General features: G+C 45.0%; 1 protein-coding gene across 5 annotated transcripts in view; it reads left to right on the plus strand.

Moving 5' to 3' along the window:
- Window positions 1–853: 853 nt before the first annotated feature.
- Window positions 854–23,693, plus strand: part of CADM3 (cell adhesion molecule 3) — a 30,652-nt gene continuing 7,812 nt past the window's right edge. Inside the window, exons 1-6 of one of the 5 annotated variants that reach the window (XM_023214185.2) lie at window positions 883–1,137; window positions 19,036–19,137; window positions 21,198–21,338; window positions 21,836–21,988; window positions 23,007–23,144; window positions 23,443–23,613. In XM_023214185.2, coding sequence (XP_023069953.1) covers window positions 1,056–1,137; window positions 19,036–19,137; window positions 21,198–21,338; window positions 21,836–21,988; window positions 23,007–23,144; window positions 23,443–23,613 — 787 coding nt within the window. In that variant the 5' untranslated portion in view covers window positions 883–1,055. Of the gene's footprint in view, window positions 1,138–10,127; window positions 10,246–17,931; window positions 18,072–19,035; window positions 19,138–21,197; window positions 21,339–21,835; window positions 21,989–23,006; window positions 23,145–23,442; window positions 23,614–23,693 lie in introns of those variants that run through there. The other 4 variants (XM_023214183.2, XM_023214181.2, XM_023214182.2 and 1 more) reach the window with 4 other exon arrangements.

Genomic DNA, 23,693 nt, shown 5'->3' on the forward strand with positions numbered 1-23,693 from the left:
GGTTAAAGGGATAGAATAGGGAGGGTTAAGAAAGAAAACGACTGAGTTGCTTTGTTAGGCTGCCAGACTGGGCAAGAGTCTGGGGTGAAATCATGTTTTCAGAGGGTGAGTTATTTCCTTGAGTGAGATTGAGGGAGACATTGGTTCCCAAGGCTTGGGAGTTTGCTGGAAGATGCCTTTCAAGGGAGATTGCCTGGGGCCACGAATTCTTGCTGGACAGACAACTATGGGCTCTTGGGTAAGAGGAATTAGGGATGTTAGCTTTTACGAGAATGATGAGAGTTAGCAATTATCCACTGGACAGATGTCCCTGCGTACATTGTTGATAGGGGCACCCCAGGGCTTAAGGCTGGGGGCCACAAATTGTTGCTGGACAGATAACTATGGGCTCCTGGGTAAGAGGAATTAGAGATGTTAGTGTTTAGGAGAAAGCTGAGAGTTAGTAGTTATCCACTGGAGAGATGTCCCTGGGTACATGGTTGGTGGGGGACCCCAGGGCTTAAGGGGATCCCCAGTTGCCAAAGGATGGAGGGCGGAGCTGGAGGATCTCAGGCTAGTGGGCACGCCCTTGCCCAGGCCTGCAGTGGCCGCGCTCGCCAGCTGGCCCATGGCCCTGTCCGACTCCCCTCCCTCCACCCCAAGCCTAAGAGGGGTGAGCGCGGGGTCCCACTGCTGAGCCAGCTCCCTCCCTCTGATCCACACCCGAGCCCGGCTGGCAGAGCTCCCGGGGGAGAGGGTGGAAGGCACCACGAAGGCAAGGAGGGGGTGTTGGAGGCGGGGGGAGTGGGGAATGCGGCAGCCTGCCCCCCCGCGACCAGCCCAACCCCCCGCCAACCCCCCTCCACCTCCAACCAAATGGTTTGCTCCGAGCGCCCTATTTAATCCCCGCGACTGCAGCAGCACCGGCTCCCTCCCGGTCCCCACCTCGGCCCCGGGCTCCGAAGCAGCTCGGGGGCGCCCTTTAGGTCAACGTCGTAGTCCACCCCCTCCCCATCCCCAGCCCCCGGGGATTCAGGCTCGCCAGCGCCCAGCCAGGGAGCCGGCCGGGAAGCGCGATGGGGGCCCCAGTCGCCTTGCTCCTGCTCCTGCTGTTCGCCTGCTGCTGGGCGCCCAGTGGGGCCAACCTCTCCCAGGACGGTGAGTGAGGGAGGGGGCGGCGCCTGGGGAGGAGGGGAGTGACCCGAGGCGGGGGCTGGGATCAGGAGTCTGGCGGGGGGAGCCTGTTGGCTTTGTTTGGAACCGGGGTTAAAGTCACCAGCCGCTGCTAATACCCTTGTGTCTGTCTCTGAGCATCCGTGTCTCTGTGGACTGTGGGTGTGCCGGCGTGTGCACCCTTCTGTGTACACCACCAAGCGTGTGTCTGCGTGTGCACCGGGATTTGGCTCTTGGGGCTGATGTCCGTTAGGAGCAGCCCCGGGTCTGGATGTGTTGCTGTCCGTGTGCGCGCGCGTCTGTGTTGGTGTCTGGCTCTGCGTTTGTGTGTCAGTATCTGTGTGTATGTCTGTGTCAGTGTGTGTTGGGGGCGGAGTGAGATTTGTCGCTGTTTCAGTCAGGGCGTGTGTCGGGTGTTTGTGTATGTATGTCTGTAGGGGTTGGGTAGCCAGTGCAATCCCCCAAACTGCTGTATGCAAACATTTCTGCTCCCCCGCCCGTCCCCGCCGCCACCCGCGGCGCAGCTCCGAGTGGGCAGAGAAGGGGGTCTGGGTGAGGCTGCTGAGGGGGCCGTGGGCAAAAAAGGGGGCCCTTATCCTTGGAGCAAAACAACAACACAGGGCGGAGGGGGCCCAGGATGGCAATATCCCTGACAGTGGTAGAAGCTGGGAAAAGAAATCCAGACAGGAGCAGAGGCGGGGTGGGGGTGGGGGTGGGGGGGAGCGCAAAAGAAAGAATCAAGATATTTGGGGAGGAGGATGCATGAGAAACCTAAAGCTTTCCCAGGCTAAGCACTGATTTTCCCAAATTTGGGGTGGGGTAGCATACCTAGCCCCTTTGCCCCAGTCTGGAACTCAAACCTTCTTTGGTTCCTAATGGTAGAGAGATGAAGGAAGGGAGTCGGGGGAGAAAGGAGGCGGGGCCAGGGGTAAGGGGACTTGGGGAAGAGCCCCTCCCGCCCTGGGCCGGGCTATGTAGGTCAGCGCTGTGGGGGCACCTCAGCTTTCTTAAAGGCTACTAACGGTTAGTGGGATGGCAGAGGGGCAGCGTGTAGGGAAACCCGGAAGGGGGCCACAGCTCCCAGCCTCAGGTCCCTGAGGAGGGACAGCAGGCTGTGAAGAGACTAAAGGAATGCATCCTCCTCTCCCCGCGCCCAGTCCCTGTCGGAAGAGGAGGAGGGCTGGGATGGAGGAAGGGAGAGAGGGAACAGGACCTCTGTGGAGCAAAGGGAAGTGGGGAGAGTGAAGGGGGAGGGTGGTGGCTATGCCCGGCCAGATGCCAACGAAAAACAGAAAGAACCGCAGGGGAGGAGAAAGGGGAGGTGGCTCCTGGGCGACGGACCCAGTGGCCAGCAGGGATGGGCACAGGGCGGGGCGGGGGTGGAGAGGGGAGGGGTTGAAACTGGGGAGGATGATGTAGAGAATTTCATCTGAGGAAAACAGGCGAAGAGCCAGGGTACTGGAGGAATAATCGCTCTACCTCGCCTGACCTCCCTCAGACCTGTCTCCATCGTGATAAAGGAGCTTCCCCTGGTATGGGGACCCTGGGGATCCCCTCCCTATAGTTGGCTGGCTGACTCCTTCCGCCCTCTACCCATCAAACTCTCCAAAGGGAGTTCCCGCCCTAGTCACCACAGAGACAGCAGCCTCTCCTTCCCCTACTCAGAATCCCCTTCCCCAGAGGACTGCACTAAGGACCCCACTCACTGAGGAGCTGAAGGGAGTCTCTGGGGAGAGCAGGCTAAGTGCAAGACAGAGAGGCTGCTGGGTGTTTGTGCCTCACTAATGACCCTCCTACTAGGCCTTGACTTTCAGCTGCAGCCCCTGGCCTTTCTAACCTGCTGAATTTTATAACCAGAGGCAAATATGATCCAAATTGCAACCGTTCAGCAATGGGAACTGATGGTGCTAGGCTGGGCCCCAAAAAGAGAGAAAGACGTCATCCAGAAAGCTGTGAGCTCTTCTACTCTAAGATGTAAAAAAACTATAGACTAGAGTAAATCAGTATACTAGCCAAGTCTTTCTTCACCGACTACACTCTTCTTTCTTGGTCCTCAAATTGGGGGCTCAGCCCCTATTCAGGCTTAAAGTTGAGAGGAAGAGAAATGTTATATCCTCATATTTAGAAATATGTTTCAGAGCAGTGGCCTGAGAGAAACAGTGGAAAGCAGTAACTTCTAAATGGGGAATTTCCAGAGGAGAGGTGGGAAGTGGGAGATGAACAGGAGGGGTCTGTTTCCAAAGAAGAGTCAAACCAAGCATCATTTTCCTTGGAGAGCATTATCTTCACAGACAATGGACATCTATCTGGTGTGCAGTATCTCAGGACACACTGATGCATGAGACATAACCGCTGTATCTTCTATCTTAAATTAATTCTATCTTTTAGTTTCTGGATCTAAGAAGGCCAGTGCTGATGGTGGGAGGTAAATGCATAGATTTAATGCTCACAGATAGTAATCCTGAAGACTATTTTGAACAGGATCATGGACATGTGTCTAGTACCCCTGAGTTGGCCTGAGGCCCCTGGGAAGAAAACTAGGCAATGTGTACTTAACTGGTAATGTTTGACCAAAACTATGAGAGATGTGGTGTGAAGGTTTAAGGACAAGATACTCTTATGCTGATGCTTGAATTGTCAAGGGTGTTGTGGTAGCATATCTTTTCCCATTTAGAATAAGGAAAACAAACTTAATGTGCTGCTGGGGCATATCGTCCCCTGAAGCACAGCATAAATTTCTTAAGCTTCATAAGGCTGAACAGGGATTGAGAGGGCAAGCAACTGATATCTAAGACTGGCCATGAGAGTTGTGCCAAAAGCTCAGGAACAGGTAAGACATTTAGAATGTCCCATCTGCCCTTCCTTCTCATATTTCTCCACTAGTTTTCACTGTAGTTGACAATTCTAGCTTTGGAGGACTCAAGTCTATGAACTTAATGTGTCCTCTCTCTGGTGAACAGCTCAGTATTCAACACTGTGACCAGCTTTCTTGGGCTCTTCCTTCTCAAGTTATTTCCAGCACTCTGTGAATTGACCTAGGGTAAAGACAGATAGACAGATAGCCTCTCTTTGTTTCAGATAAGTTTATAGCAATTTAACCTTGTACTGCACTGCCCCACACATGGGCATCTATTTCTTCTCAATGACCTCTGTCCACTATCATTCATTCTACAGCCCCCTGGCCAGATGCCCAGTGAGGACATCATGCCCAATGTGCCAGAGAAGTCCAGCAGGCATTCGCTCTAGTGCTGTCCACAGATCTGTTTGGCAGATCGACTCCATCCAGTTTCTGTTCCTAGTTGCAGCTGTAACTGTTCTGTTTCTGTTCCTGTTCTCCTCCTAGTTGCAGCTGTAACTCTTGGGAAGGATATGCTCTCCTTTTAGACATGTGCATCTTCTGGCACAGAAAAGTTAAGACCATCGCAGAGACACTCATATAGCAGAGTTTAGTTAACTCCATGAAGAATCAGTGTGTTTCATGTAGGTCCTAACCTATGTAATGTCAACTGCCTACCCAGCAGTTATGCCACTCTATTCTAAGCTTCTCCATAGATCTGGATAGCACTGTTGGTTTTAATAGTTTCCTCTAGGGCAGGAGTTTTCCCATTTTGTTTTTAAAACAAAGATGTGAGACATTTTTAACAAATGAGAAAAACATATCAAAGGAGAACTGCTGTTGTTGAAATAGTGAAGTAAGACCTATATCCCTTTTCCCTGTCTTACTGGCTTTTACACATTCCTATGATCCTTAAGGAACTACCCGGGGTTCTGCCACACAGTTCAAAATCCTCTGTCCTAGACTGATAGAATGAGCCAGCTTACTACCCTTAGGCTCTTTCTCCTTCCTCTTCCAACTGAAGAAGAAAGGAGGTCCAAATCTAATTGCAACAGTGCCTTGTTGGAGATATTCACTACTCACTTGGAGAGAGTGACTCATAGTTCTGCAGCCATAAATTTCCACAGACAGCATCTCTTTGGCATTCTGGTTACTTTGAAATAACTGAGAGGTTGTGCCATTGCTCTGTAAATTCTTAGATTTGATTTTGGTACTTCTTGATGTTACTACTTTCTTGCAGTCCAAATAATATGTAAAATGGGATCAAAAGTTTATTTTCCTTAAATCACATGGTAGGAAAAAAATCTTCACAAATATCACTAGAGAAAGAAAACCCCTGGGGCTGTGACTAGTCTTATTCTTTGTTGTTTCCTACTCCAGTGGAACTGCATACTGGCTCAACAATCCCTTTTTTGTCATCTAATTCTCTGTAATGGAATTTTACCTAAGGATGGTGATCTAGGTTCCAGATTCTTGTTGAAAGCAAGCTATGGACTGGACCAGTTCCTTACTGACTACTGAGTAAAAAATTCAGTTATTATAAAGTTTTGGTAATTATATCTTCTTTTATTTTTCATGTTAGAATGTAATGTTTCATGTTTAACATTGACCATAGGCCCATGTACTAGAATATTTTGTTTCCTGTATGAGGTCATGTTTTAGAGGTCCACCCTTAATCTCTGAGAATAGCAATCCCCGTGGAAATGCTTACAAAAGACAGAGGGAAACAAACCATCAGAAAAGGACCCTGGAGAAGCAAGCCATCAGAAAAAGATTCTGTTTCTAAGAACTTGCTCAGATTAAGTATAAACACTCCATGTCATCATAAAATGAAGAAGAACAAGTTTCCAGGGCTAGAGACCTGTTTCTGCCTCTAAGATCAGCAGCAGTGATCATTTTTTACAAGGTCAGAACCAGCTGGTGCCCGGGGCTCCAATAACTACCCAAGTAGAAACCCAGTCCAATTCTGTTATATATGACAGGGAGATCCATCCCTTCCAGTACAGAGAAGTCAAGCTCTCAGGAGGCTTGAACATATGAATCTGTTGGGATTTTTACACAACAGAAGCTAAGATGCTAAGAAGTAAAGGTACATATTTTTCACTGAAGCAGCAAATACTAAAGAATCATTTCTCTCTTTACTAAAATTTTCCTAACCCTTAAGACAGTCATGAAGTTTCTCAACTAACAGAGAAACTTCTAAATCCTGAGAACAAGAGGCATGATTCCATACCTCTCTTCCAGTGTGGTTGTCTGAACTACTTATAGCAATTTTGGATACATTGGGACATTCTGAGTCTAATACATCTCATACCCTAACTGACGAAAATACATATTTTGACTTTCTTGTGCCCTACTGTCTCTGAGGGAGCACAGGCTCTCAGTTCCGTCTTTGGAAGATAGGCCTAATTTTACTCATGGCAAGCTAAAGCACATTAAAAGCCCCTCCATCACCACTAATATCTAGGTATCTAACATAATCACAGAGGCTTATGTTGACAAACTGAGACTGGTGGTGGTCCTCATTTTTCAGCACAGTCTCTTGGCTGCGTATCACCCTGACAGGTTCAAATAAAGCACTTCAGAGAGAGCAGGTGATGAGCATAGAGTGATCCTAATAGAAGCATGATGTCTGTTCTTTTAGTTCCTGTGCTTGAGAGCTGGCTGCCTTACCCCATGATCCCAGTTCCCTGTTCTTTATGGAGCAAACTATTATACCTGTGCTTTGAGCTCTCCATGGTGCTAGCCCCTGACAGTGACACTCTAGGCTTTTCTTGTTGCTCTCCATGGTCCTGTTTTACCTCCAAGTTTCATAATCTCCTTATTCACCACAGTGCAGTCCCCAGAACAGGGCTAGAATCTCCCTCCCTGCCACCACAAACACACACATGTTCTTGGTTATGGTCCCTGACCTGTTCCACCACGAACACATAAAAAAACTGTGAGATATAGATCTAGGAGGTCCTCACAGCCATCTGATCAACAGCAGGAAGGGAATAGAAGGGCAAGCAATTCTTAGGTTAAAAAAGCAGTGCTAGAAGGTTTTTGTAAGATGCTCAGGAAATTGTGGCCTACAGTGACCTCAAATGGCCTCAAAAGAATTGAATGTTTTGTCATATCTGGATTCATAGATTAAAAATACAACTATATATAGTTCTGTTTTAGATTGAGATAGTATTGCTCTTATATGATAACCATATACAGTTGTACTTTGGTATCCATGAAGGATTGCTTCCAGGACCTCCCACAGATACTAAAATCTGCAGACGCACAAGTCCTGGATATCAAATGGAGTGGTATTTGCATATAACCTATGCACATTATCCTGTATACTTTGTTATCTCTAGATTACTTATAATACCATACACAATCTAAATGCTATGTACATAGTTGTTTTACTGTATTGTCTAGGCAATAATGACAGGAGAAAATGTCTATACAAGTTTAGTACTGGCACAGTTTTAAAAAATATTTTCAATCTGCAGTTGATTGAATCTATGGAGGTGGAACTCATAGATATGCAGGATTGACTGTATACACTATAAGTGTGGAATGTAAAATGAATCCTACTCAGTTTATAAACATATACCTCTTAACAGCACTCTGAGCACGACAACCAACTCGAACTTTCCCGTCATGGTGCTTTTTTACCCTTTTCCTTCAACCTTAGCAAAGACAATACATAACAATGGGTTATCAAAATAGATAATGGAGGAATCTGGTAAATGAGAGGCATAGAAAACAAGTGTCAAGTATACATCCATACCACCCTGAACACACCGGATCTTGTCTGATCTCAGAAGCTAAGCAGGGTTAGGCCTAGTTAGTACATGTACGGGAGAAAACAAGTATCAAAATCTTGACTTAACTTCCCCACCTTCATAACCACCTTGTGCAAAACTAAATGGCTTTAAATATAACCATCTTCTCCTAGAGCACAGGTCCTTGGCCATATCTCAGTAGATGCATCTTTAAACTGTACTCTGCTATGCTGAGGGTCTCTTCCAATAAGCTGATGATATCAAACGGGGTAGGGAGCTGACAGTGCTCAGCTCCTGTCAGTCTTAGATTAGCCGGCCTGTTCTTCACATCACATCAGAACTACACAAGCTTCTCGTCCCCTAAATGCTGATTTTCCCATGTCAATTTATGGATAAAAGTTAATATAATAGTTAATACTTATGAGTGACCTACAGCAGAGTCTAGTGGAAGAGACAGGCTTCCAGGATGAATTTCCAGGACTCCTCTTTCATTTCTTCATTTGAAACAAGGAGAAACTTCATTCCTCAAGGACAGGTAATGAGAGTGATTTATCTCTATGAGCGAGCCTTCAGCAAGACAGAATTAGGGTTATAGTAACAGCTGGAGTGTCTCCCATCTACTCATCTTCCTAAGCCCCTATTCTCATGAAGAGCAGGCAGGTTTCAAAAAAGACTCAAATACAGAAATCTCAACATACTTTTTAGCACATATATCATTCTTTAATGTGAACTCTTACCCCTGGGATTCTTTAACCTTCTCTTCTCTCTCTATCTTTCTCTTGGAAGTCTCCAAGAGAACAATAAGAAAGCTAAATAACTTAAAGAACAAACTAAAATGTTGTCTTCTCTAAGGATTTATTTTCCCTTTCCCCAGCTACACTTACACTAATTGTGTATTGATTGCTAATTATAAGCACCTTTAGCTCATTTACTTCTAGTTCAGGGTCAAGAAGGTCAGGTGCATCACCTTGCCCTAGGGAAAAAAAAAGAAAAAGAAATGAAGGCTGATGTCTCAGGCACTCATCTGTAGGCTAGCCATTATTCATTTCTCCCCTTTCTTCAGATACTCCCAAATATTGGCAAGGTAGGATGAAGAACTAGTACTTCTGATACCAGATTTTATTGGAAATATGCATATTTTTGTTTCATATGTTTACTTTTACCCTTCTATGACCTGGCTCTTTGCTTCCAATTCTGATTTCATTAAGTACATCAATGACAGGTAACTTGGAACTTAGCATAGTGGTCAGTCTTTGAAGAGCCTGGAGCTGAGTTCTTGAGTTATTATAAAATGAGAAGCCAGTTTTACCATCTGCTCCTAATCTTTTTTTTTTTTTTTTTTGTCCAGCAAATGCAAAAATTACAGTGGAACAATTGCACTCACTAGTTCTTACTGTAGTTCTTAAGGATGAGATCTTTCCAAATACATATTATATGTTTCTTCCCATAATTTCTATCTGCTAATCTCACACAAATATAAAAATTACCACCACTAAGCCCCTGAGCCTCCCATATTTTCATTTATCCTCAATTGCCACTTAATGCCAACTCTTTTCTGGTTTCCAAGTCCTGGAGTCCAATGTCAGTGACAGATGGACTGAGCCTCAGCCCTGGAGAGGAGAGGATTCTGGCCCTCTCCTGGGGAGTTGGAGCAGGAGAGAGAGCCTGAATTCTGCTTTGGGGAGAATCTCTTGAGTTTAAGCCATATGGTTTTCTGGAAGTAAGGGGTTCTGATTAATATGGGCATGTGAAAAGGACTCTGTATCTGGGTCATAATAAAATCTGTGTGTTCATGTCAGAAAAAAAAAAACAACAGAAATATGATTAGTGAGAATCAGAGTGTTTTGTGTGTGTATGTTGAGGGGCACATGTCAAAATATGCATCCATCTTAGGGAACAAAAATGTTTTTGCCCACATCAAATAAGAGACACTCAATGGAAATTTAAGAAGAGAGATAAGAGTTCTTTTTGTCAGAACAATATTATTTTCCATTTTGGGGACTGTGAGATCTGTGGACTTGGGAGAATGTATCTGTTTCACGGAAGAGTTAAATTCTCAGGAAGGTACAAAGTGAGGCTAATGCAAACAATGTACAGCAATTTTAAAAATACAGACTTTTTTTTAAGTGAGGAGAGTGTAGGGAGACTAAATAGCAGTTAGGATTGGGGGAATCAGTGAAACTAGAGTAGTGTGGGTGTGTAGAGCAGAACACATTTTTCTTCATGTAATGCTCCTAACCATTGCCCTGAACCTGTCATCCACACCTTGACTCCGATCATCCAGTGAAGGGTAACAGTGAAAACAAGTCAGGAAAATCAGAACCAGCAGAGATGAGAGCTTTGTTGCTTGACTTCTAACAAATTAAACTTTTCCACAGCATTGTTATCCCACCACACCAAGCCATCAGCCTGAAATATCTAAAGTGCAACGTAAGGAGCATAGGAGAACAAGACAGAGCCCACTGAGAAAGGGAATTCATCCATGCGCTCAGACAGGTATTGGGGCACTGGGATAGGTACTGCAGAGTATGAGCAAGCTGTTGGAACCTGGGCTGAGATTTTTCATCTCTAGAGAATCTATTCTTTATTTCTCCTGATTTTCTGGGCTTTCCGGCCCATTCCCGGTCTCTATTTTCCCATACCTTTCCAATGAGCTAAACTGAATTCTGCATTTGAATCTGTTATGTTTCCTTTCTCAAGTACTTTCCTAAGATGAGGAACTTCCCCCCCACCCGCCAGTTCTATTACACATGCGTGAAAGCAGCAAGATAAATTGAGGGAAAGGGTATAAAATCCCTCTACTTAGTTTAAGAGGACAACTAAGAGTTCAAAGTCTGGCCTCCTGACTGTATTACATTAGAATGCAGATTTCAAGTCATACCTGTCCGTATGTCTAAAGTGTTTGATCATAGTGAGATGTGAATGAGGAGATGGGATAAACAGACACTCCTAAAATGGCTCAGGGTTGTTATCATCCTGTCTTCAGGGGCCTACTCCAGAACAGCTGAAGAGAGTCAGTACCTGCACAGAATCTGTGCTCTAGAGGTCCTCACTGAGCCCTCCCCTGTGCTCAGTTTCACCTCACCCCCCTCATGCTCTTCGGGCAGAACACCAGATGCTTGTCTAGAGCACATAGCCCAGTCCCAGAAGGAAGCAGCTAAGGCAAGGAAGAGACTCTTTTGGGATCGAATCCCCTTCCTTTTTCTCTCAACTGCAGTTCTTGCTACAACTCAGTATTGGCTACAGAGGGGCTTGTTTTGGTTGGGGGCCAGCCCAGGGCTCCCTCCTGGTGCTAATGCACCAAGAACACTGACTCAATAGCAAATCAAAGCAACAGCTGTCCCCACCTCCTTCCCTGCCACCCACTTCCCAGTCTCTGCTCCTCGGAATCTTAACTAAGTCTCTGAGGGCCCCCCTCAGCCTACCACAAGCCCACTTCTGCCTCCAGATTTTTTCTCTCTCCAGCTCAAGAATAGGACATGTTCCTCTGCTTTTTTTTTTTTTTTTTTTTTTCTCTTCTGTTCTGGCCCCTGTCTCCTGCTTCACAATCAGGTTAGCATTCCCTCAGCTCTTCACCGTGCAGATGCCAGCAAGCACACACACACACACACACACACATGCACACACACATGCGACCTGTACTCACAGTCACCCTTTTGAGCTCCAAAGGGTATGGCAGTGACTTCTGCCTGATGGCCTCTTCTGTGTGAACTGGAACCTGCCAGTAAAGCCCTGAAGTGTAAGAAGATGCCAGCTGCCCCATCTTCAGGGACTCCCTCTTCATCATAATCCAACTTCCCCAACCTACTGGGCATTTAGTAGACTTACTTCTCTTAAGGTCCATGGTCCTGGAGTTCCTCAGTATCGTGTACAGGAGATGGGGCATAGGAAGGGTAGGTGTCAGTGGAAATATAATCACACTTAGTGTCAAATTAATCACTGAATTAGCCAGTCCACAAGGACTGCTATAAACTGTCAATGAGTACAGGTCTCACTCACTGCCTGTGTGACCATGCTCAAGTTCCTAAACCTCTCTGAGCCTTGGTTCCTCATCTTTAGAATAAGAGGATTGGACCAGTTAATACTTAATATCTTGTCAACTATAAAAATCTACACTTTTAAGAATCATAGAGGGGAGAATATTTTGGGCATAATTAGGTGCAACAGAAAGAAAAAAAGGCATTACTGAACTTGGGCAATAGAGAATCAAAAAGGGCATTAGTTCCATCCTTCCATAAAATCAAAAAGCATCTTAGAAATAACCACCTCTGACCCTTAGGATTCAGTAGGCAATGACCAGATATGCAAGTTGGCTTAAAGGTTTGAGGAAATATGTAAAATATATGTATTTATAATACCTTAACGTTTGGATAGGGAAAACCATTTGAATTTTCTCTTAAACTTTGGATATTAAAAAATGTTAAGAATAATTGTTTTTCAGTGAGAATCAAGGGTTAACTCTAAGATAAGCTTTTCATTTTAACCCCATCTTAATACCCACCACAGGCAAGCTAGCTAACTATCTCAAAAGATTCCCTCCTCATTCAGCCTGGAAAAGCCTAGCCACACACCATTCCCAAAGCAGAAAACAAAAGCCTTTCATTTTTAACCTGCTTAGGATGGAATCAAAAGATGTCTGCCAAGGTGTAATAATAAACATGTTTGAGCCCAGATTGGGTACAGGTTCCTTCCAAATCTAAATCTCTTAGATAATCTAATAGTGTAGGACCCCTCAGTCCATAAATCCTGGATCTCTGGCCCAGGCTTTACCAAGCTAAGCAGCTAGTCCACATGTTAGGACTTCTTACAGTGAAGATTCTGTTCCCCATTCCTATTGACCATCTATATTCACTCATATCCTGTATGCCTCCTAGGAGAGTAAAGCAAAGCTGGGACAGAGTAGTTTATCAAGAGGCTGCTTGATAAACAAGACTCTAGGAGGAAAAACCAGACAGCAACAGAAATAATAGAGGGAGGAAACAAGGAGGAGCAAGGTCTCAGTAGCCCAGCCAGAAAGAGGGTGGATGGGGCAGTGAGGTGGAGAGAAGGCCTAGATCAGGGAGGTAGGCAGCTGAAGCGTGACTGAGCTCTGAAGTTCCAAAGTGGATGTGAGCTGGAGCGCATCGGAGCTAAGGAAAGCAGATCCTTTAGGAGATCCTGCTGCCTGTGAGGGGACAAGAGGTCTTTCCCGGAGGAGCAATGAAAAAGGAAAAAATAGTATCTGAAAAGAAAGAAGGTACCAGATGACAGAATAACTCCCACCCCGTATGGCCAGCTTCTATTTGACTGCACTGTTATATCGTGGCCATTAGGGAATTAGGAATTTAACGGGAGACAGACAGAGTTAGAAAGGAACGGAGGGCAGGATGTAAGAGAATATTTTGACATTCAGGCAATCAAAGTCTTAGATTAGGAAATTACATAGTGACTTCAGTAAATGTGGCATCGCTGCTGGCTGCCCAAGAACCACCGAAGGAAATTAACTGTCCAGAGTTCCTTCTGACCAGCGTTTTGTGCTCTAAAGTCAAAGCAACTCCCCCAAATTTTGAAGTTTTCAGCTAAACCAGAATTCAGATGGAACTGGTCTGATTTCTTCCAAATGCACAATCAAACATTCACTGTCAAAGAAAACTGTCACTCTGAGCATAAAGAAAAGCTCCAGGGGCTGAGTTCTAATTCTGATTTTGCTATGGCCAGTCTCTTGTGTGTGTGATCCAACTGTACATAGAATTCACTAAGAAGCTGGGGTTAGGGAAAAATGAGAATGACATAATCTGGACAAGGAGCCCAGCAATGGATGTAGATAAACCATTCTAAAAGTGGGTCCCTTCAGTATTCTGGGCCGCAGCCCCCAATATGTTTTTCCCTTGGAGATAACACTCCTCCACCCACCTGTCATGGTAGTCGTGAGGAATAACAAGTAGGCTGGGATGAACAGTATTTTTAACTCTGGAGTTAGAGAAATGCTGAGTCATCATCATCATCATCACCATCATCATCAACTCCTACTCAGGGAGCTGTTTTTTTCTACAGTCAGGGAGGTGGGACTCTGGACCCAAGCACTGGCAAGGCCAGCAGCAGTTATGCAGGAGAGCTCTGTCCTCTTGTTCCACCATCTGACATGTGCACCTGTGACCCTGTTTATGGCTGTAAGGCCAATATGTTGTAGGTCCCCAAAACAGACACAGCAGGGACAATACATAAACCAAGCAATCAGGGCTTACACTGGCAGACTTTCATAGACTTTCCACTAAAATTACTTAAATTCAAGACAATACATTTTTATTTATTTGAGTTACTCATTTACTTATTCAATAAATATTTATTGAGCACTTACTATGTGTAAGATTTTGCGCTATGAGTGAAAACCTGAATAACAGGTGCCAATGCTGCTTTAAAGAAGCACATTAGTAATTCTTCAATTCCCACCTCTGCCACTCTTAATATGAACAATCAATAAGAAGAAAATCAGTGGGTGAAAGGGCTACTTTGTCCTTTAAAATGCTGGAAATCCTAAAGATACTAGAACTCATGAGCAAATAAATCAAGAATTAAGAAACCTCCAAAGCAATTCAGAACAAATAAGAAGATAATTTTTTTAGTTTTCAGCCTAGGTGCTAGAGTGCTATGAAAACACAAAGAGACTTTTTTTTTTTAACTAGACATGCCATTTGCTTGGTTATCTAAAGAGTCCCACATGGTAAGGCACTTACGGGTCCATGAAATAGTCCCAGAGGTATAGGTGCAGGCATACTAAGGCATCCAAGTAAAAATGTAATTCAACAGGTACAAACCACAGGACTATCAACACCACAGGCATCCATTTCCAATTTGCTATACTGTCATTTTCATCATACTGCAGGTGAATGTTGTAAATATTATTTAGGTGAATCACCCCTGGCCAGCAATGCAACGAGGAATCTTTCCCACTTTACGCTCTACCCTACCACCACACACACAAAATACATGATTCTGCAGAGGGGGACAGTGTAGTAAAGATGTGCAGAAAGCCTGGGCTTTGTGGTCAGAGAGGTCTAAGTTTAAAGTTCATCCTATCCCAGTATCTAATAATAGATACCTCATAAGGACAAGTTTCTTAACTTGGCTTTAACATGTGTGTAATCATGTTTATCTATTAAAATATTGTTCTGGAATAATGAATATACAGCAACTAATTTGGATCCTGACATATAGAAACTGTTGATAAGTACCAACTTCTTCTGTCTTACAGTTTTCTGGGTAGTCTACCATCTCCCTTGGCCTATTTCTTCATATCCTGTTTGGTTTGCTATTTCCTCTTTACTGGCAGATTTTGAACTTAACTCTCACAACAGAAGATGCTTAGTATCTGATTCATTTAATAAAGAAATATTTATTAAGCAACTTCTATATGCAATATGCTATATTAGAGCCAATACTGGATACAAAATGCATCAGACCCTACGTATGGAATCTTTATAATTTAGGAGGAAAGTCAAACTTGCAGTACAAACTAGAAAGAAATGCATAACTTAAGAAAAAGCAGATAAAGTGTGTAACTCAGAGAAACGGGGAATTATTTCAATCTGGGACAACCAGGGAAGACTTCTGGAAGGAAATGCCCCAAAATGTAGGCTTTATGCATGGATAAGGTTTAGACGTGTGAAGATGGGCAAAGGGCATGATCAGCAAAGTTATTGCAGGCAAAGGAATGGATGCAGGAAAACAAAGCGTTCATAGAGAGAGTTCCAAAGGGCTTCACATGCCTGGAATGCACCTGGGGTGAGTGGAGTAGAGAAAAGACAAAACTGAAAGGAAGCTCAGCATCAGACTGTACATGGCCTTGAAGGCTAGGCTGACAACTTTGGGTATTATCTACAGAGAGTGAAGAGTCAGTGATGGTTTCTAAGCAGGGAAAGAATGTGACCGATATGACTGATCTGCCTGGGCCTTCTCTCACTAATGGTTGTATGGTCTCAATGACAGAAGCTCCTTCTGAGCTCCTATTTCTACTTCAAATTCCATACCACCCATTCAGAGTACTCCGAAGTTTTCCTTTCCAGTCTGAATTCATTGAGAGAATTCATGCTGATGTCATAAATGACTGACACAATCTGAATCCAAAGAAGGTACAAGTCTTTCACAACCCAGGTTATAATTCCTGCTACTTATCCATGTTTCTGTTGATAGCATTATAATCACTCATCCACTCCCTGGGGAGTGGCCATTCGTAATTTATTATACAGGCTTACAATTTTATAAAAACGACAGGGTAACTTTCAAGCGTATTGAGAGTCAGTTTTCAAGAGAAGACATGAGATTATAAGCGCATTTCAAAATTAGAGGGAAAAATGTCAACCCCGGGGGAAGAAAAAAAACCCAGCCACCTCTTACAGTTTCTTAAGACACCACAAATCAGAGTGAGTTCTCTGTAAACCCATAGAGGCAATACATCATGCATATCCCAAATATGCCATTTATTGGAGATTATTTGGTTATCAGTCCTCTCATCTGAACAATTCAGTTTGGTTTGAATGATCTATATCACTATTTCACTTATTCATCCTATGCAGAAAAAAGATGCCTATGAAATGCAGGAGGAGGGGAGGGATGAAAGAAATATGAGCAAGGAGAAAAGCAACTGAGGAGGATGCAGAAAAAAGCACAGATGAAAGAAGAAGCAGGAGAGTGAAGACTAAGCCCATGCTGTTGGACAGAATACATGCTCTGCCTGATTCACAATATACATAGCACAGTGCCAAGTGTGGCTGAATGAATTACCAGAGCCAATTAAATGTACCGAGAGCCCACTATGGGCTAAGTGCTAAAGATACAACGATGAATAACTTAAGGCTTCTGCTGTTAACCAGCTCAAAGTTTAGATGAGGAGACTGATAACTAAGCAAGTAAATCGCATTGGAATGCTGTAAGAAACATAAAATGTTGAAAAAGCCCCCAAAGCACCATCAGAGACAGAAAGGATTCTGGAGAGGTATGCTATTTGTGTGCCTTTAGGTAAGTAATTGAACCTCATTGTAAAAAGCAGTTCTTTCTGGCTGCCTATCTCTTGAGTTTGTTCTGAGATTAAGTGAATTCGTGGTTGAAAATCCACTCTGCAAACTCAAAGTCCTATACCATGGTATGAGACGGCTATTTCCTGCACTGATTTGAGCAAAGGCCTATTTAGTACTCACTGTGCACTGGACACCAATACCGAGGGGCTGAGTGTGACTCCTCTCTGTCTTCTCCCTGTCCCTCTGCCGTCCCACACCTTGGCACAACCAATTTGGTTCCCTACTGTGTGCTGACGTTCGCACAGGGCACCCACGAACACATAACCGGAGAAACAACATGAGCACTCACCACCTTCAGGTTGCCTCCGTCCTCCGTGTGCACAGAAGGTAGCAGGGTGAGTGGGAGGCACTCAAGGAGAGCCCCTGCTGGATGTGACAGCCCTGACCCTCTCCCCAGCCCCCTTTCCTTCTCTCATTCTCATCCTGCTTGCCTCTCTTTTATCGACAATTCCCCTTCCCGCCTTTCCTGCCTACTTCTCTCTACTTGTGACTGTTTTTCTCTGTTTTCTCCGCTTTACTCCTTCTCAGCATTTGGGCATTAGCGCTTCTCCCATTTAAGAACAGAGTAATTTCTAAAATCTCCTGGAAGCTGTCTGTGAGGAGCAGAGAAGAGGGGCGGTGCCTCCATGGAAGCCAGGGAACCTCCGCAGCTGTCTCAGAGCCCCATTCCCATGCTAGGACGCTGCCCGCTTCCTGCCTGACTCCCTCCCCACTCCGGCCTCCCATTCTCTCCCTTCCCTCTCCACCCCCCCTTTCTCCTGTACCCCTCGTCTTCTCCCTCCCCTCTCCTCTGGCCGCTCGCCTCTCTTTCCCTTTGCTTCTGATTAGGCAATTCTCTCCCTAGTCCAGTCCTTTTCTTCCTCAGGGACCCTAAGCCCACGTCCCACTTTTCTTTGTAATCTCGACCTCCCGGCCCCCGCGTGCCTTCTCTTGGTCCTAGCGCCCCTTTCTCCCCTCTCCTCTCCCGCCTGCCTCTCCCCAGCTGGCTCTGGGTCGCGCTGGGACGACTGGCGAAGTTCTCCCGTGACTCCAGGGCGCCGACACGTAGCAGCTCAGGGCTCTGCTCAGCAGCGGATGAGCTCACTGAATTTTGCGCACTTGATTGGCTACTTCGGGGCCCTGCGGCGGGAGACCCTGAAAAGATTCGCAAGGCCGGTTTCTTTGTCCCTCCGCCTCTTCAGGTTGGGCTAGGGACTTAGGCCATTGGGTATTTCTTGGAAATGGAATTCCGGTAATCAAGAAAGGAATGAGCAGACAGGTAGGGGTAAGGTAGGTGCCAAAGGGAGCATGGAATCGTTTTAAAATTCTCTACGGGGGAATGTAGGAAGAAAGTTTCTCAGTTTCCTTAGTTTTCCTTACAGTACCTCAAGAAGGGGTTTAGGAGCCACCTTGTAGGAAGAGAGGTGAGGCGGTGACGCAGGCCCTGGAAGAAGGGTTTGTTGTACCAGAGGAAGGAGCAGACTCAATCATTTAGAGGGGCTAAGGGTAGAGTAGGAAAAAAAGATAATTTGAGTATCCCATAGAAGGTAACAATCTGGGAAGACATGGTACGACTTTCAGCCCTTACCATGATCTGTTTCTTCAATGGCGGGAGTCTCACGTTGAAACAAATAGAGCTTTGCATTTAAAATCAGGCATTGAATTTCTAGTCTTCGTCTCCTATTTGTATGACCTTGGGCGAGTCATTTCATTCTATTTTAACTCTGCAAAATAGGAATGATAATGTCCTTGTACTTATTTTACAGGTTTATTAAGAGAATTACATGTGAAAGTATTTTCCAATTATTAAATGTGTAGTAATTTTAGTGAATTGTATGGTGGAGCAGAAAATTCTGGATAAGGAATGAGAAATCTTTGGTGGTCTTTCATTTTTCTATAGTGACTTTCACCAAGTCACTTTTAACCTTTAAGGGTTTCATTGTCCTCATCTGCAAAGTCGGAGAACTGGACTGGATGAACTCTTAAGATCTCTTTGGCACTAATATTCTTCGACTGACTGATAAAAAGTTAGCATCCTCCTTTAATTCACCCCTTCAGAGAAAAGGTCACTTCCTTTTTCAGAACTCTAGTTAATTTCTCCCGTTGGTGAGAAAACTACCTTCTCTTAGGTATCCCGGTGAACCTATTTTTCATAGGGACCTAGACTTTCCCACATGCCCAGCAATGAAAGTAGAGCCCCACACTGTAGCAGGATACATGTAGGGCTCATGCTTGATGGAGATTCTCTCCCCAGGCTACTGGCAGGAGCAGGATTTGGAGCTGGGAACTCTGGCTCCACTCGACGAGGCCATCAGCTCCACAGTCTGGAGCAGCCCTGACATGCTGGCCAGTCAAGGTGAGAATCCAGGCCCCTCATCTCAATGTCCCTCAGTTCCCTCACTCATCCTCACATCCTCTCCCACTCATGTTGCCTTCGCCACATGTTCTCACTCCTCTCATTACCACACAGCACTTTCTCCTTTCCATCTGACATTTTAGTTCTTAGTCTGCACCACCAAATTCTGTTGCACCTACTCCTTCTTCCCTTACTCCAGTACAGAGACCTCTGTACACCCTACACTTCTTTCCAAAAATAAAATGATTCCAGGGAAATATATTACTAAGAATAAAGAGGTTCTGGAAAGACACAATCTAAGGTAGAATTCTTCAAAGGGAACCAGGGACAAAGGGATGACTGGTCAAAAATTGGCACGTGGCTATGGTAAATGAAAGGTTTCTCAAACCATTTGAGAGGTTTTAGGAATTTATCACTTTCAACTTTACTCAGCCAGCTCAGTCCCTGGTACACGAATCTCAAAATCATGGTTTTAAGGCTCTATTTAGATGATGACTTGAGAAGCATTTCATTGAAAAGGGCACCGTATTGAAAGACGCAGGAACAGAGTTCTAGTTCTAACTCAAATTAGTACAATGAGCTTAGGCAGTCATTGCATCTCCATTGCCTCATTGCCTACATTTGTAAAATGAGGGATTCCATGATCCCAAAGATCTCACTCAGTTCTACTAATTTTTACAATTCTTAATGCTGAAACTAATCACCAGGCTTGTGCTCCAATTTGGGAACAGTCACCCTGAACAGTCGATGCTATCAGTCAATAGCATCAACTCCAGCAGACACATCCTCATTCCTCAGGGCCTCTGCTCTGCTGGGAGCACCCATTGGGTATTTCTTGGAAATGGAATTCCAGTAACCAAGAAAGGAATAAGCAGACAGGCAGGGGTAAGGTAGGTTCCAAAAGGAGCATAGAATTGTTTTAAAATTCTCTACAGGGGAATGTAAGAAGTAAGTTTCTTAGTTTCCTATTCAGACATAAGCAATGTTGATTAAATAATTTAGTGTCAAAGAACAGATTTTTGTGGATGCATTAGAATCAGAGCTGGAAGGTGTTGTCTATTTTAGATTTGTTCGGTGGGGGTCAATGCTACTGAGTCACAGAGTCAGTTCTGAAGATGAGGGAATCAGTACAAGAAATCAGAATCCATACTGTGGGGAACATGGAACAACAGGAAGCAAGTGTCATGGAGCCTGAGGGGCTCCCACGTAGGCCTGACCAGAAGGCACAGTTGAGATTCAAATGCCTCATCCATAAGATAGCTTCCTAGTCCTTTTTGTTTTGTTTTGTTTAACTTGACTAAGGAGAGAAGGATTAGAAAGCATGTTTTCATCACATTGAAGAGAAAACCTTAATCCTTCCCTCTTTAAAATGACATCAGGATGGTGATTTGGGTTGTGTGTTGGGAGGCGGGTAACACTAATACCACGGGGAATATGCTTAGGGCCTTGATTGAAGGGAAGTTATTGTTAGAAGAATTGAAAAGTATGTAAAAATGTTTCACTTTTATAAATATTTTGTTTGTTTGTTTTGCAGTTTTCTACCAGCTACCTTTGTGTAAATCAATGTGCAACCCAAGAGCTGGTTTAGCCTTTTCCCCATTTTAGTTTAAGGATTATTAGTCACAACCGCTTCTCCTGTTCTTGTTCTTATATGTAGGTGGTGGCAGGAAGGCAAAACATAGAACGACAGATATGTATGTGTGTTTTCAAAGGTAAATGGTAGAACCGTATCAGAAAAGACACGTGTGGAGTGGTATGTGCAGATTTGGGGTGCCTTTACTCCTCTAAATATTCGTGGCCCTATCAGTTCATTCAGGAAACATTTGACAAGCGACTATTTGTTTTTCTGTGTATTCAAAGTAAGTGAAACTAAGATCTGTCTTTCTGTCCACCGCCACCCACCACCTCTTTTCCTTCCCCCATGAAACCTTAAGGGTACACAGAGACCTTGTGTACACCAGGTCCTTGGATGGTCTGGATTAGATGAGGTGTACTTTGGCTCAGAAATGGGAGGAGGGGCTAGGGGTCCTCGGGAAACTAACCCTCTTCTACTCCTGCAGACAGCCAGCCCTGGACATCTGATGAAACAGTGGTGGCTGGTGGCACCGTGGTGCTCAAGTGCCAAGTGAAAGATCACGAGGACTCATCCCTGCAATGGTCTAACCCTGCTCAGCAGACTCTCTACTTTGGGGAGAAGAGAGGTAGTATCTCATGAGTTATCTTTCTGCATGAAAACCATGGGCTAGAGAAGGGGACTGCAGACACCAAGGGGAACTGTTCCTGTCATCCAGAGGCTGAGAAACATGGCAGTATGCTGTTTTAATATATAACAAGCCATGAGTTCCCCAACTAGTTCCAGTATTGCAGCTGTGGTTTAGAGCATGCACAGTCTTATAGGGTTCTGGAGTGACTTCACCCCAGCAACTCTAACAGGAAGCTGAAGTCAATGTTGCCCTAGGTATCTGACAAGGAAGCTTACGAAATCCAACATACTTTCTGAGTATCTCTTAGACTACTATGTCCAATGACCCAGAAAAGTGACTGAATGACTTAAAGACTGCTTAAACTCAGGAGCAGTTATTTTTTTCCCCACCCACCATACTAGACCCCTTCCCCTAAAGAAGCTGGCCTGGGATTGGAAGGTAAACATGAAAGGTGCCGGTAAAATCCTAGCTTTCCATTCTCTTGATTTCCCCAGCCCTTCGAGATAATCGAATTCAGCTGGTTACCTCTACGCCCCATGAGCTCAGCATCAGCATCAGCAATGTGGCCCTGGCAGACGAGGGCGAGTATACCTGCTCAATCTTCACTATGCCTGTGCGAACTGCCAAGTCCCTCGTCACTGTGCTAGGTGAGACTCCCAAACCCCAGTGTCTCTACAGCATGCTTCCTTGCAAACAAACCTCCCTAGATGGGTCCCTGAAGCAGCTGGGAGCCAGGCAAGTCTCCAAGCACTTTAGGAAAGTTCAGCCTGTGTTCCCCTGGCAATGGGATAAAATGTAAAAAGAAATGTGTTTTAATCCTTTGTGCTCTAGTTACTGTTTGATCTAGGACAAACTTCTTTTTTTTTTTTTTTTTTTTTTTTTTCGAGACAGAGTCTCGCTCTGTCGCCCAGGCTGGAGTGCATTGGTGTGGTCTTGGCTCACTGCCACCTCCGCCTCCACCTCCCAGGTTCACGCCATTCTCCTGCCTCAGCCTCCTGAGTAGCTGGGACTACAGGCGCCCGCTACGATGCACAGCTAATTTTTTGTATTTTTAGTAGAGACGGGGTTTCACCATGTTAGCCAGGATGGCCTCCATCTCCTGACGTCGTGATCTGTCTGCCTTGGCCTTCCAAAGTGCTGGGATTACAGGCGTGAGCCACCGCTCCCGGCTAGAACAAACTTCTTACTCTCTTTGAGTCTGAATTTTCTCTTATAACAGAGAGATGATCATACCCCTTCTACTTACTTCCCAAGATGGTGTGAGGAAAACACAAGACATGAATGTGTTATAATTTCCAAAATAAGTACCCCAGTTGCTTACATGCTCTCATCTTCATCCTATATTTCATCCTATATTTCAACTTCCTTCTTTGCCTCTCTGAGACTCGCACTATTTCTGTGGCCACCCAGTTGTGCTGTAAGTGGAGGATCATGTATCACGTCTGTGCTATGGCGTAGCTCCTCACTACCATGCTGTCTCCCGCAGGCCTTCCCTTCTGGTCCTCAGGGAGGAGATCAAAAAGAAAGATGATTTATCTAGTCTTCTACCCATCAGAAATTATAGTAGAACCTAGGTACGCAGAGAAACCATCTCCACAGGGAGAGCAGAAGTGTGACCCCATGGTGCCTCTCCTTCCTATCCTGGCCATCCCCTATCCATGGCAGGAATTCCACAGAAGCCCATCATCACCGGTTATAAATCATCATTACGGGAAAAGGATACAGCCACCCTAAACTGTCAGTCTTCTGGGAGCAAGCCTGCAGCCCGGCTCACCTGGAGAAAGGGTGACCAAGAACTCCACGGTGAGTACCTCCTGCCTTGGGGTTACAAGAGAAAGTGGTGCTGGAAAGAGAGAGAAGTGCCTGTCTATGAATGTACATAGGAGGCATGGTATGGAAGAGAACACGTATTTTGTGTGCACTCAAGTGCCTATGTGTGTGTTGGGGCCTACATTCTCCCTGCCACAGCTTTCTAAGTTTATCTAGGTTGAGACTCACCATCTGTATGTCCACAATGAGGCCCACATGATATCTGTATGTTGGGTTTACTCTGTGTCTCTCTCTGTGTGTTTGTGTGTGTGCCACTGTTTCTGCACTCTAGGAGAACCAACCCGCATACAGGAAGATCCCAATGGTAAAACCTTCACTGTCAGCAGCTCGGTGACATTCCAGGTTACCCGGGAGGATGATGGGGCGAACATCGTGTGCTCTGTGAACCATGAATCTCTAAAGGGAGCTGACAGATCCACCTCTCAACGCATTGAAGTTTTATGTATGTCATGGGCTTGGGGATGAAGAAGGATGAGATATGAGATGAGGACCAGGGTAAAAGAATACAGGTGACTGTGTATG

Source organism: Piliocolobus tephrosceles, chromosome 1 (genome assembly GCF_002776525.5).
Source record: "Piliocolobus tephrosceles isolate RC106 chromosome 1, ASM277652v3, whole genome shotgun sequence".
Classification (NCBI taxonomy): domain Eukaryota; kingdom Metazoa; phylum Chordata; class Mammalia; order Primates; family Cercopithecidae; genus Piliocolobus; species Piliocolobus tephrosceles.